This window comes from Zonotrichia leucophrys, chromosome 11 (assembly GCF_028769735.1).
Source record: "Zonotrichia leucophrys gambelii isolate GWCS_2022_RI chromosome 11, RI_Zleu_2.0, whole genome shotgun sequence".
Lineage (NCBI taxonomy): Eukaryota > Metazoa > Chordata > Aves > Passeriformes > Passerellidae > Zonotrichia > Zonotrichia leucophrys.
This window is the reverse complement of record NC_088181.1, coordinates 18,531,255-18,545,643: the sequence shown is the minus strand read 5'-3', so window position 1 is coordinate 18,545,643 and position 14,389 is coordinate 18,531,255. Positions and strand designations below refer to the sequence as shown.

Sequence of the window (14,389 nt, the reverse complement as noted above, 5' to 3'; positions counted from 1 at the left end):
GGGTAAGGCCAGGGCTCCCATCTGCTTTTTCAATCCCTGTGCCTAATTTAGCTCCTGTTTTACAGGTACATAACACTGAGAGAGGCTCTGGGAGCCCAGGTCATGTACTTCCCAGCACTGTAGGTAACTTTGCTTGCAGAAATAACATGACTAAATAAAGCTCTGCTGCTCCTGAGAGCTGCACCAGGAGCAGGCACAGGGGCAGCCCCTGGAGATGTGCCCTGAAGGGGTGCCATGTTGGAATTTATAAAGTTAGAGGGTTTTTAGGAAATGGTTAAAAAAGTATAGGTTTTAGATTGAAGTTTTGTTAGTATTGTAAATACAGCAGAAAAGTTTTTTAAGTAGTAGAGTATTAGTGACAAATAACAATAGGCTTCTTTAGAATTGGTTTTTAGATGGTAACAATGTTATTTAATGTATATCTTTAGAAGGTTAGTATAAATAGAGTTTTGTTTTTTGTTTTTTATGAATTAGTTTTTGTTTTTTACTTACTATTACGTGTGTTTTATATGATTAGATAGAATTTTTGTCAGTATGTGTTGTTTTAGGTATGATTGGTTGAAATTTACGTTGAGATAGTTTTATGTTATGCTGTAATGCTCCACCTCCTTAGCATTCCCTGTAGATCAGCGAGCTGTTAACATCCTGTCTCCATTGTCTAACAATGTCCGTGAAACTGATGTGCTGAAAATAAAAAAGCTCTTCACTGGTCTGGTTTGTCCAGGGTTGTCCATATCTGGACGTAGTTGCCGCAGCCCATGGTTTCCTTAGTAATGCGTAAGTTCCTGACACAATTAGACATATATTTTCCCATATATACATCCCCCACATTTTGGTGAATTGCTGGAATCCATAAAGTTAGAGGGTTTTTAGGAAATGGTTTAAAAAGTATAGGCCTCAGACTGAAGTTTTGCTAGCATTGCAAATACAGCAGAAAAGTTTCCTAAGCAGTAGAGCATAGGTGACAAATAACAATAGGCCTCTGTAGAATTGGCTTATGGATGGCAACAAGGTTATTCAATGTATATCTTTAGAAGGTTAGCATGAATAGAGCTCTGTTCTTTGTCTCTTATGAACCAGTCTTTGTTTTACCTACCATCACGTGTGTTTCATATGATTAGATAGAATTCTTGTCAATATGTGTTGTTTTATGTATGATTGGTTGAAATTTAAGTTGAGATAGTTTTATGTTATGCTGTAATGCTCCACCTCCTTAGCATTCCCTGTAGATCAGCGAGCTGTTAACATCCTGTCTCCATTGTCTAACAATGTGCTGAAACTGATGTGCTGAAAATATAAAAGCTCTTCACTGGTCTAGTTTGAACAATATTGTCCATATCTAAATGTAATTACCGCAACCCACAATTTCCTTAATAATGCGTAAATTCCTAACACAATTAAACATATATTTTCCCATATATACACCCCCCACATGCCACACCTGCCATAGCAAGGACTGTGCTCCACCCCAATCAGGGCACTTAGTTTCTAGCCTAATACAGGGCAACAGCAAGTTTCTCCTCCCAATCCAACCTTCCACTCTTACCTGCATTTCCACAGCATCGGATCAGAGGAACAAATCCCACAGGAGATCCTGGAACAGGGACAGGGCTGACACCCAGCTCCAGAGAGGGCATGGAGGTCACCAGTAGAGAACAACCAGGATTTACTACTGAAGTGTTCCCAGCCAGCCACATCCAAGCAGCAGGAAATTATTTAAACACTTTTTTCCTTAGAAGCAAGGTTGGCTTCCTGCCCTAGCTAAGTGAGCCTCTTCCAGTGGCCCTGGCTACAGGAACACCCATGTCAGCTGTGGACACAGCCCAGACAGGACCCCCAATGACCACAAGAGGTAGGGACCCGCAGAATAGGGCTGAGCACATTCTGCATTTCACAGAAGAGATGCTCTTCCCAAGAGGCATCACCAATGTTTGGTATGGCAGAAGAGCCCAGGCCCTCCTGCAGCTCTGTCTGAATCCCACCAGAGACCACCCCACACACCGAGGGGACCTTGTCTGTAGGTACAAAAACTTGGATAACAGGGAAAATTTCCCAGGGGTTGGTTATTGTGATGTGAGCCCATCTGTCTGGGGGTCCACCAGACACCCCATCTATAAAAATACAATTACCTGGCTTTGCAATACCACAGCTCAGTAACTGTACATCCTCTTTTACAAAATACTCCCCTGGCTTAATAATCTACAGTCTTTAAAAAAACCCCAGCAATTCGGGGTGCTTTATGAGATATTTAGACCAAAAAACGCAAAATGGGCCTTGCAGCAAGGGAGAGCAAGGACAGCAGTTGCAATGCAGGGCTTGAAGCTGCCACAGACTCAGAGACCCCAGAACAACTCCCTCAAGACCACCTTCATTTAACCCCTCATTTAGTTTCAGGCCCATACAGGTGTGGTTCCACTCAGCTTGGAAGGAAACAGCAAGAGGATCTGCACGCTATTCAGACTTTTAAGTGCACCTCCCTCCCCCTCACAATCAAGGCAGTTCTTGAGGCTTTTTATAGGTTTCTAAAACTAGAGTGCATGAGGACACTACGCTGTTGCCATCCTACTGCTGAGCAAAGCCTCCTCCTCCAGCTGGAAGGGGGCATCTCACCCTCTCAGTATGTGTCCAGCTTCCACAGGGTACTCGAGCAGCAGTGTAGAGTCAGGCCCTACCACAGCCCCCCTCACCCTATCCTCAAAACTGACCCTAAATCTATGCCATCTGGCGCACGGAAATCTCACTTCTAAGAAAGAAGTTCAACATTTGATAGGTAAATTGTAAAAAAACAAGTTTATTTGAAAAAACTCAAGCCTCTTAACATGAATTCTGATCAACATTGCTAGAACTTGAGAGCCATTAACCTGCTCCACTTACGTTGAGATATTTTCCAACACTAAAAAATAAAAAATAAATACGTACAAATTCTTTCCTCCCCCTCACATGTCCTAGATGCAAGAAGTTAGGGGCATCCACTGCCTTAAGATCTCAGTTGAACAGAAGCAAGTAAAAGAGGTTTCTCTAACAGATAAAAGAGCAAAAGCAGAAAAAGTCTCAGGGATGTACCATCTCCACTCATCTCACCACTCTGCCCAAGGTCAGGCACCCAAAACACCTGGCTGCATGGGATGCTCTGGTGGAAGCCCACCCCATGGGCAGGATGGGCCAGCACAGCCAACAGCAGCGTGAATGCCAGCAGCACAACCTGAGCCCATTTCACATCACCCAGCACTGGGCTGAGAAGAGGCACTATTGAGGCAGAGTGGGGAGGCAGGGGGGACTCCAACAGTCCCCAGGCAAGGCTTGGGCAAGCAGGGCTGCCACAGCCCTGGAGTGGGTGACACTGCCCAACAAGAACCCCAGACATCTTCCTTCAACCTGAATATCCCATGAGAGAACAGCTACAAAAACAGGGATTTTAAAGAACTACAATAGCTAAAGTGTTTTCAAAACATACCTAAAGACCACCTAAAGAGCCGGGAGGCACTGGGCATGAGGGTTAAGGAGCACCTTGCCCCATGCCTGCATCTCCCCTGCAAAGGACCTGCAGTAAGAAGTGTATGAAGCAGTATTCATCCAGGGCTGGCCCTGAAGCCCGTTGTGCTTCAACAAATCCAGTATCCTGCTTTTTATGGCTTTTTTACAAGAAAACTCCCCAAAACACACACATATCCCCCCGCCCTCCAACCCAAGCAGAATACAGAGCTAAAGCACAGTTTAGAGCTAAGGCTCGTTCAGATTCAGCTAGATATGGAGACTGTAAGGCACATATTAGTACATTCATGTTACTGTTAAAAAGCCAGACTATAAAAGCCCCCTGCCCCTGGACACACGAGGATACTGCATGTGTAGTCCTGTTACCTTTAACACAGATGGAATGACAATTCAGAGCCTGTTTAAATATGAACACCCGGTTTAAACACTTCTTACAGCCCCCCAGCGCCAGCGGAGCTCTGCCCTGGCTGCCACACCAGGGCAGCAGCACTTCCCTGACACTCTGGGATTAAGTCCCTCACATGCGGCTCTCCTGCTCTTTGGCACCACCCTCCACATTCTTCCGAGGTGAGGAGGCTGCATCAGTTTTTTCCTCTTTCTTCTTCCCAGCCTCATCAGTGTTGGTCTCGTCCTCCTTTTCCTTCTTTGCTTTCTCCTCCTTGGCCACCAGGCGATAGTTGATGCCCATCCCGATGAACAGGTAGATCCCGGCGATGATCAGGACAATCCCACAGGCCCAGTATGTGTACTTGTAGTCACCATACATGTCATGGAGTTTCCCTAAAAGACAAGAGTATACAATTCAGCAAGAAGCCCCCAAAGCAGCTCCAGGTCATGGAGATATTCCCAAGAGCAGCCCAAGCCCATCACCCTCACATTCAGACAAGGATCTGTCCCACATTCCTTTACTCCCTGCTCCCCCTACCCTGTGCCACGGGTTCAGATCCCACTTCCTTGGCCATTCCTCAGTGGTCTACAGACTACTGCCTCAGTGCCATGGGCTGCCCATGGCTCAAGGGAACCCACCACCACTGAGCAAGTCCAGGCAGCATAGCCAGAGTCAAAGAACCATAGAATCATTAAGGTTGGGAAAGACCTTTAAGATCAAAGTTCAATCACCAACCCAGCACCACCCCACTAATACCATGCCCTCAAGTGAGTTCTCCAGGCACAGCACATCCTACCTAGCACAGGGGGTCCCAGAAGAACAGGGCAGCACTCCACGATGGTCACCAAGCCAACAGCACTAGAGAACCGCTGAGCTCCCACCAGGTCCATCAGGGTCTCAAAGAGAACCGAGCTCAGCCAGCCAAAGGCATAGCCAAAGAAGCCAGCATAAATGCAGAAGCCGGTATAGTTGGGGGACATGGGGAGCAAGATGTGGCAAACACCATTGTAAATAATAGCAATGGCAAAGAAATATTGGATGCGGGGTCTGACCCACTTGGTGTTTGCCACCAGTCCCATGGAAGGTCTGGCAAACATGTCCACAAAGGCCAGTATGGAGAGCAGGAAGGCTGCCGAGTCACTAGGAATCTTCTTGCTCTTTGCATAATTGCTGAGGAAGACCAAGGGAGCAAACAACCCAAAGAACATTATTACATTGCCTGACAGATAGAGCAGGAAGCCCCTGTGTTTGAATAGAGTCAGGTCCAAGAATTTGTTGATTGTCTGGAAGACTGAGCCCTTCTCTTTCTTGGCCTTTTCATCAGCGAGGTCCGTGCTGGTGTCACCATCATCCTTTTTCCCCGCTTTCCCAGCCTCCTGCTGTTCTTCCTTATTGGTCTCTTTCTTCTGAACTGGCTTGGGACCTATGGGCCGCATCAGGGATCCAGCCACGCAGCAGTTCAGCAGGAGGCTACCCAGGATGAGGAAGCTGCCACGCCAGCCAAATATGCCAAAGAAGAACTGGTTGAGGGGTGCCAGGGTAGAGAGGAAGACAGGGCTGCCTGCCATTGCCAGCCCATTGGCCAGTGGACGCCTCCTAAAGAAGTACTTGCCAATCATGGTTAAGGCAGGGTTCAGGTTGAAGGCAAGTCCAAGACCTGCAGGAGAGAGAAAAGGGGCTCAAGTCTTGGATGCTTCCAGCAGCACTGGCAGAAGGGCTAGTAGGACAAGTGGGGTTTTACTTCTGGGGAGTTCACAGCTCCATTTCCAACTTAGAATCATGGAATCATTTAGGTTAGAAAAGGCCTCTAAGAAAATGGAGTCCAACCATCCCGCCAGCACTGCCAGGTCCCCATTAAACCATGCCCCAAGTGTGACATCCACATGCTTTTTGAACACTTCCAGGGATGGTGATTCCACCAGTGCCCCAGACAGTCCACTCCAACAACTGACTCACCCACTTCCCAGCTGGCATAAGCAGGAGTCAGCCCCTGCTGCCAGCTAAAGAGGCACCCAGGCAGTGACAAGAACCAGAACTCATGCAAATTCAGACATCAACTAATAATTACTGGGTTGAAGTTGCTCCTTTCACTGCTATGACTTACCCCCTATGACCCCAATACAGAAGTAGAGTCCCTCCACCGAGTTGCAGAAGGCGGCTGCGGTCAGCCCACAGCCGGCAAGGCAGCCACCTACTAATATGATGGGCCGGCTGCCGTACTTGTTCACCAGGATGCTGCTGATGGGACCTGGGCAAACAAAGGAGAGGCACCAGAGAGGAGTTATCTTTGCATGAGAGACCAAATACACACACAAGCACACTGCATCTTTACTGCCAGATGATTCCAGCTTTCACACAGCATTGTTTCTCCCAGGGAGGGAACTGGGGTAAGGGGAAAGGACAGAAGGTTCAGAGGCAGCTGGAGACAAGAGAATCACAAAATGGTTTGGGTTGGAAGGGACCTTAAAGATCATCTTGTTCCAGCTCCTTGCCATGGGCAGGGACATTTCCTACTAGAACAGGTTGCTGCAATCCAACCCACTCTTGGCCATTTCCAGGGATGGAGAAGACACAGCTTTTCTAGGCTTCTCTGTGCCAGGGCCTCATCATCCTCATGGAAGAATTTCTTCCTAAATATCTAATCTAAACCAACCATAAGAGAGAGAAAATTATGGAAGCACAGAAAGCTTTGACTTCTCTCAGCAAGTTGCCTTCTGTGGGCTGAAAGAGGAGCTGCCCGGCCACCACCTGCCCCCAGAGACAGGGCTTTGGGACAGGCTGAAGCCACCTGCCTCATGCTGCACTGGGGGCTCTGCCCTACTTGCAGCCACCCACTCACCATCAGCTGGGGTCTCAACCACAAAGCAACTGCACATCCCCTGACAGAGGTTTCTGATCAAGACCAGATGAAGCTGTGAGGAAAACACCTTCTCTGGGTGCAAGTGAAGCTCCTCAGGGCTTGGGGAGAAGCAGCAGTGCCCCAGGAGAAGGGGTGCTTCTGTTTTCACTGCTATCCCTAATGCAGACAGGGGCCAATTGTCCTTTTAAGTGCTTCAGTATCAGGCACTTTAATCCAAAGCAAACAGTGATTAGAGACTGCCAAGCATGCTCTACAGACACTAAAATGTATTTAAATACACTGAATGAACATCCACTGAATATTAACAGACCTTGCTCTGCCATTAACAGACAGAGAGGTTGTCAACATGTTATTCATGGGTCCTTGGATGGTACTTGACTTTTTGCCCAGTTTAAACAAAGTCTGGAGCAGGTTACAGAAGCCTTGGTGCTGCAGAGTCTGCTCCCAGCCTCACAGCATTCTGCTCTCTGCTACCAGCGCAATGCCACCAGGGATGGGCCATGGCTCTGGGTCCTGTGAGAGGGGGCAGCAGCAGCACCTGGGAGCTGCCACATCACAAGGTGCACAGAGCACTCAGCACTTTGCAAAACCTGAACCTCGAACTCAGCAGATGTGATGCCCCTGAAGAGTTTAAATGCAGCCACAGCCTTTCTTCCGGGAAGTCCCCCTGAAAACAGCAGGCTCCAAAGGGCAATCAGCAGGAAGCCACGCAGCTGGGCAGTGCCAGGTACTCTAGGGGCAATTCTCCTCATTCCCCCCTTTTCTAAAGGAAAACAATACCCATACCTGTTTTCTAGATTCACTGGAAGTGTTTTTGACTAAACGTTACCTGATCTAACTTGATTGCTCAAGCTGCCAAAAACACGTGAATAATGGAATCTAATCCCAACATGGGGCTGACAAAGGAGCATTTGACACCATGACATCCATGCATCCTGATGGTGACTGCACAGGGCAGCTGGAGGGAAGTGTGCTGCTTCCTCACACCTAGCCCTACCCAGGACAGAAGCTGCCCCAGCTCTGTGAGATTCTACTACTCCAGAGGATGAACTACTTTTTCAGCCTCCAAGCAGGCAGGTGTCCTAGGAGACAGGGAAAATGGGATGCACACTGGGACTGCTCCAGTGCAATTCAGACTCTGTAAAGGGTCTGGTTTCAGGCAGGAATGAATGGGGCAGCAGCAATTCCAGTGCTTCAGCAGCTGGGGGATGAATAAAAAGTTCTGAGATGGAAGCGATCCTCAAGAATCCAGTCCAACTCCTGGCTCTTGAAAGGACAACCCCAACAATCCCACCTTCTGCTTGAGAGTATTGTCCAAAATGCTCCTTGAGCTCTGGCAGCCTTGGGGCTGTGGCCACTGTTCTGGGAAGCCTGCTCAGTACTTGACCACCTTCTGGGGGAAAAATGCACCCAGGTAGATCTGGGGTACTTTCAGCATCCCTGCCCCAGCATATGGCCAAGCAGACCAAGACCAGCAGCTGCTGGAATTTAATGGCTACTGTTCAGTGAAAGCAGGAGGGACAGAATCATCACATGGGGACAACTACTACTCCAGTACTGGAGGAGGGAGCTCTTACCCCTGCTGCCAGGCAGCTCCAGACAGTGCCCCCAGAAGAACCAGCTCTGAGCTATTGGGAGAGGAGGAATAGCCCAGATTGGGTCTCATTTAGGCAGTTACATGGTTTACAAGCTTGTTACAACATTGGAGCAGGGAAACGTGCTGGTTGCTTTGCTAGCTGAGCGAGGACAAAGCAGAGCCTGTTCCCTGCAAAGGAAAAGCCTCGTGCTCAGCCGGGAGCTGACATCAGCTCCTTTGGATGCACAAATGCAACAAGGCTGCAGGCAACCTGCCAGCTGGGGACAGGCAGCAGGGACAAGCTCCCATTTGCCTCTGAAGTGGCCACAACAGCAGGCTCACAGTGTTTCTTTCAGCCCAGCACAAGACTGTGTTTGCAGGCACATACAAGACCCCAGGGTCTGGAGACCAGGAACACTGCATGCTGTTCACCCACTAAAAACATGCATGAAGTACCCAGCTAGAGAGTAAAAAGTCTTCAAAAGGCAGCTTCTGAAGGACAGGGCAGGGAGTGGAGCTGTTTTAGTTTATGTGGGTTTGCCTTATTCTGCTCATGTCTCTGCACTTCCAGTGCACACTACCATTCTCAAACAGCACAAGCTGCCTACAGCACTGCTTGGCACCAGCAAGCAGTAACATGTGGCATGAGGCTTCAGTGCACTCCAAGCACAACTGTGCTGACAAGAAACTGAGGACAGATGCCTACATACACCCATTATTCCCTGAATTGGAAAAAAAAAAAAAAAATCAATGTCTTATCTGAAAGTGCCCCTAAGAGCAGAGCTGCCACATTGCCACATCTAGCAGAACAGCTCCCTGGCCTTCAGGAGGATGCTGGGAGTAGACACAGCTTCTGCAACTCACTGTAACAAGGACAAGGGCAGAATTACACAAGTCATAATTCCCCAGAAAGATTTTACAGCTTTGCAGAGGACAGATTAACCCGGTTTTTGCATTCTGGGCATTAAATGGAACTTTCTGAGCAGCCTCCTTTAAGAAAACTCATTAAGGGAGTTTTCTTTTCTTTCAGATAAGGAGAGAATTCAAAGTGTTAGCAAAATTTTGGTTGTTGTCACCACAGCCAGGTGGGAATCACCAGTCCCAGCAGGAGAGTAGCATCTTGTGCTGTGATGCAGGAGCACAAGTACCACTGCCTCCACCCCACTTACCTCCTGCATACATAACAGCCAGCATGATGGAGGAGATCCAGGACACTTTGCTGCTGGAGGCATTGAAGATGACCTCAATTTCTTTGAAGAACACTGTGATAGATTTGGGGAAGGCATAGGAATAACCAATGGAAATGAAGGCTCCGACGACCACAGCCCATCCCCATCCTCCTTCAGGAGGAGTGTATCCTGCAGGGCCTCCGATCTTGGGGGGCATCTTGAATCAAGTCGGCGATGACTCAGCTGGGGATCAAAGATCTGCAAAGGCCAAAGCATTGCCTCAGCTGAAAGCACAATCTCTGCTCCTGGCACACAACTGCGCGGCTCAAGCTCTGTTTGCAAGGCTGGCATAGCACCAGTGCCCCCACCATCATGAGCAAAGTTGATCCATGAGGTGAGAGCAGCCCAGGATCACCAGCACAGTGGGCCACTCCAAAGCACACGCTCGGATTGCAGCTGGCCTTTAAGAGCCCAGTCAGCAGTCAGCGCACATTTTTAAGTGACAAATTTAAGAGGTGACACCCTGACCTAAGCTGGAAAGGACAGGCAGTGTCTGTGACAGCAGCCAGGACTTATCTGCACAGGCAGAGCTCCCAAAGCATCTGGGTTGCTGGAGTGCAACCCCAGCACTGCAAAATCCCAGGAAGCCCCAGGCCACCTAGAGCTGGAGCTGCACACCAAGGATATTAAATGCAGAAATACTGAGGGGAAGTAAGTCCCCATGCACGAGCTGAACAGGACACCCCTATTTCTGCTGAAAAAGGGCAGCTGGGTGTCACAGCACACCCACCATCCCCAAAGGTCAGTGGTGACGGCTAAACAGCCTGAGTGGTGGCCAAGGAAGGCTCCCATATGCCACCAGAGAAGGCAGAGGTGGATCCACACAGAGAAGTCCCAGCAGAACCTGGTTCCTCTGCAGGGCACTTCTGGACCCAACTGCATCCAAACTCTCCTCCTTGATCAAAAAGGCTAAGGTGGGTTTCACAAAGCACCCAAGTATAAAAACAATTCACTTAAAAATTTCCAAACTAGGAGTGACTAGAAAACAAAAGGCAGATGGAAGCCAATCCCATTCTGCAATCCCATTCTGCAATCCCATTCTGCACAAGCCCCCTGTGCTTCCCTCTCTGCTGACTGCCCTGCCAATAAACCTGACTGAGGCACTTCTGTGCATCTCTGCCCCTCTGAGCTGGGGCAGAGGGTTGTTTCTCCTATTGCAGGGTGCTGTGCATGCCATCGCTGTTGAAATGAAAACTTTATGGAGAGGAGCAGCTCTCCCTGTTAAAAACACAAATGTGAAATAGAGCCTTACCTTCTAGCAATGCGTGCCAGCAGTTCTGCAGTGCAAAATGGTGAATTTTTTGTTCTTTTGGGTATGGTATTGAGAATATGAGAATATTGAAAATCTTGCTGAACTGCAAAAGAATTGTCTCATTTTAGCCACATACATATTTACTGTCATCTACTTAGTGAAAAATGCATGCTTACCTTATATCTCATCATGTGCATATGACTCAGTAATGGTATAATTTATATAGCAGTAAGAACCATATAATTACTTCCCATCTAAGTATTCATTATAATTGTGTCAATCTTTGGAGTGTAGAAATGATGATTACAGTTGAAAATTATTTAGTATTTACAGAAAATCCAAGTGCAATTTTAATAATTTGGATGCTGCTTCCTTTTAAACACCATTATATATTTACTGTACTGAGCTTTACATATCCTTTAGTGGGGATAGAAAATGAAGTCCATTTTCTCTGTGTAAAAAACTTTTTTTTTTTTTTTGTATGTTAGTGAAAATGCCTCTAAGAAATTTCCTGGAGATGAGCCTGTGATAACTCTGCTCCCCTGCCACAGCTCCTTGGCTCCTGTCCCTGGTCCCAGATGGAGCCCAGGCTTGTGGGTTGCTCCAAGGGCTGGCTGGAGCTCCATCCCTGCTGTTGATGTGCTGGCAGCCAGTTCTGCTTGCTGCCAGCACCCAGACTCACCCTGGGGTTTGCCATTAGACACAGAACTTAAAAATTACTTCAAAATGCAGAGTGCGTTCCCCGCAGTAACACATTTCAAAACAACACAGCAAAGAAGTTTTCCAGGGGAAAAGTCCCAAGGAAAGCACAGGGTTGAGCTCTCCTTGCTCTCATGTGGGTTGTGTGTCCTAGGCCAGACACACAGAAGCTTTCAGACACGGAATGGGACTATTTTAGAAGAGGAATGGGACTATTTTAGAAGAGGAATGGGACTATTTCAGATGAGGAAAAGGACTTTCCAGGCAGAAGTGAACAATAAGATCCCAACTCTGTTTCATTTCAGGCGATAGACAGAAACCTGTCCTTGGCCTCCTGCTGTGGGATGTCGGGTCGGGCCCCTAGTGAGAATCTTGCAGCATTTTTTTTGCTTTCCACACAAAGGAATGGGGGAAGCAGATGCTCCTGTCCCACCCATGGATCGTGCCCAGCTCAGGATGAGCAGACCGAGGCTGGGGGATGCGCTGTCCCTCAAACCCAGCCCCAGCCCTGGGAGCTGGGCCCAGCGGGCGCCTGGGGCTCGGCCAGAGGCTCCGGGAGGGGCAAAGCGGCAAGGGGTGCCCATGAGGGGCTGGGTGCCTGCTGCCCTGCCCGCCCCAGAGCCAGTGCCCGTTCTGGGAGGCCCTCGGTGCCACATTCGGTCCCCTCTGGCCGGGCTGGTGCAGGGGAGGCTCCGGCGAGTGCAGCCCCGGCCGGCCCTGGGGACGAGGTCTTGCTGTGCCCCGGCCCTACTGCGCCCCGGCCCTGCTGTGCCTGAGCTGAGCTCCCACTGCCCCGGCCCCCCCGTGCCTGAGCTGAGCTCCCACTGCCCCGGCCCCGCTGTGGCCCGGCCCTGCTGTGCCTGAGCTGAGCTCCCACTGCCCCTGCCCCGCTGTGGCCCGGCCCTGCTGTGCCTGAGCTGAGCTCCCACTGCCCCGGCCCCGCTGTGGCCCGGCTCCGCTGTGGCCCGGCCCTGCCGTGCCTGAGCTGAGCTCCCACTGCCCCGGCCCTGCCGTGCCTGAGCTGAGCTCCCACTGCCCCGGCCCTGCCGTGCCTGAGCTGAGCTCCCACTGCCCCGCCGTGCCTGAGCTGAGCTCCAACTGCCCCGGCCCCGCCGTGCCTGAGCTCCAACTGCCCCGGACCCGCCGTGTCTGAACTGAGCTCCAACTGCCCCGGCTCTGACGTGCCTGAGCTCCAACGGCCCGGGCCCTGACGTGCCTGAGCTGAGCTCCAACTGCCCCGGCCCCGCTGTGGCCTGGCCCTGCTGTGCCTGAGCTGAGCTCCCACTGCCCCTGCCCCGCTGTGGCCTGGCCCTGCTGTGCCTGAGCTGAGCTCCCACTGCCCTGGCACACCGCCGGGGACCCACGCACTGCCAGCCCAGTGTCCTGGCCTCACTCGTTGGGCTCCTTTTCCTGGTCCCTTCTCTAAAGCTGGGAACGCTCCGAGGCTCCTGAGGCTCTGTTACTGAGCCCAGCCCGGCGTCTCTGTTTGCACGGCGCTCACACCGCTGCCAGTGCTCACCCAGGAACACTCACAGAGTGCTCCTGACGGGAAAAGAGCCGGGACCGTGCTTGGAAATGCAGCCGTGTGCGGAGCCGGCCTGCAGCACCCTCCGGGGTCGCTGTGCCTGCCCCTGGCTGCAGCGAGGCCGGGGAGGACGCGCAGCTCCCGCCTGCCCAGCTGTGCTGCACCTGGGGACCCAGCGCCACCCTCCTCCACCCGTGGTGCACGGTGGCTTTTGAGGAGAACTTGCAACAGGTTTGCAATGGCCTGGAAAGCCTGGTACCAAAGGAATAATGTGAATATTAAAATATTTTTTTCTTTTGTTTCTAGTGGTACTGATAAAAATCTTTTTTTTAGCCAGTGCTTTGCCTACTGAAACACACAGACAAAGAGTTATTGAGTTATTTAAAAATGCTTTGTTGTCAATACACCGAATGAGCTGTACTAGTGACACCTGCAATGACAACAAAAGGCTCTTCTTTTTCCATCTGTTCTAAAACATGCAAAGTATCATAAAATCAACAAGTAGGCCTGACTGGATAACATTTATCTTCGTTATGAGTGGCTAATTTCAATGGGTTCTGCAATGCTTCAGAAAGGTCAGATGCACTGCTTGTCTCGGCTGCTCTTTTATGCTGTGTGATGCCATGAAACACTTTGAAGCACAAACGGGGAAAGTTACGTAAACTTGCAAAATTCACTGTAAAAAAAAATCCCATTGGGATTCACAGGGGTGCCATTACATCCCTGTTTAAAGATATAAAATCCGTAAAACTTGCAGAGGCTTTATTCTTCTGTTGGTCTGAGTTCTTCAGAAGAAGCGCAGGAAAGCGGCGCTGTCACTGCGGTGCAGGGGCCCGATGGGCAGCGGGGTGTTCGGTGTCAGGGGAGGGTGTTCGGTGTCCCCTCGGACACACGCTGTGCCCACACGCTGTGCTCACACGCTGTGCTCACACGCCGCTGTCCCGCTCCCCGCACCGGGAGATGACGGCCAGGGCCGGGCCGGGTTCCCGCAGCCTCCCTGCGGCACGGGCTGCCCCCTCCTCCTGCCTGCTACAGATGTTTCCAGGTGTTTCAATTCTTTGGCAAGGGTCCGTCAGGGAATATGGAGGGGGATCATCTGTGGGAATATATATCTGTGTTGCTCCTGGCCCCACACATTCGTCGTAGCTGGACGAAAAAAAGAAATATTCATGAAATTCCTGGGAAAAAAATGCTACAGTACATTACTTCAGCATAACATAGGCAAGAAAAGTGAGAAGAAAACGATTGTCTGGTGTTTTGTTCCTCAGCCCACATCCTTGCTGACCCTGCCAGGTCAGACACTCAAGAGTATGGCACTTAAAACCACCCAGAGGTGCAGTCACCAGAAGTGCAGGGCAGCCAGGGCTC

General features: G+C 50.1%; 2 protein-coding genes across 2 annotated transcripts in view; both read right to left on the bottom strand.

Annotated features, from left to right (window-relative positions):
• Positions 1–3,563: 3,563 nt before the first annotated feature.
• LOC135452687 (monocarboxylate transporter 1-like) lies at positions 3,564–11,255 on the bottom strand. The gene is made up of 5 exons (XM_064723036.1): positions 10,798–11,255; positions 9,486–9,743; positions 5,985–6,128; positions 4,677–5,537; positions 3,564–4,272 (listed from the first exon to the last, which is right to left on the bottom strand). The coding sequence occupies exons 2-5, from the start codon at positions 9,700–9,702 to the stop codon at positions 4,010–4,012; spliced, it is 1,485 nt and encodes a 494-aa protein (XP_064579106.1). The 5' UTR covers positions 9,703–9,743; positions 10,798–11,255; the 3' UTR covers positions 3,564–4,009.
• Positions 11,256–12,661: 1,406 nt separating this feature from the next.
• The window catches only part of BEAN1 (brain expressed associated with NEDD4 1), a 53,221-nt gene continuing 51,493 nt past the window's right edge, over positions 12,662–14,389 (bottom strand). The window contains exon 5 of the mRNA XM_064723483.1: positions 12,662–14,167. Coding sequence (XP_064579553.1) covers positions 13,948–14,167 — 220 coding nt within the window. The 3' untranslated portion in view covers positions 12,662–13,947. The remainder of the gene's footprint in view (positions 14,168–14,389) is intronic.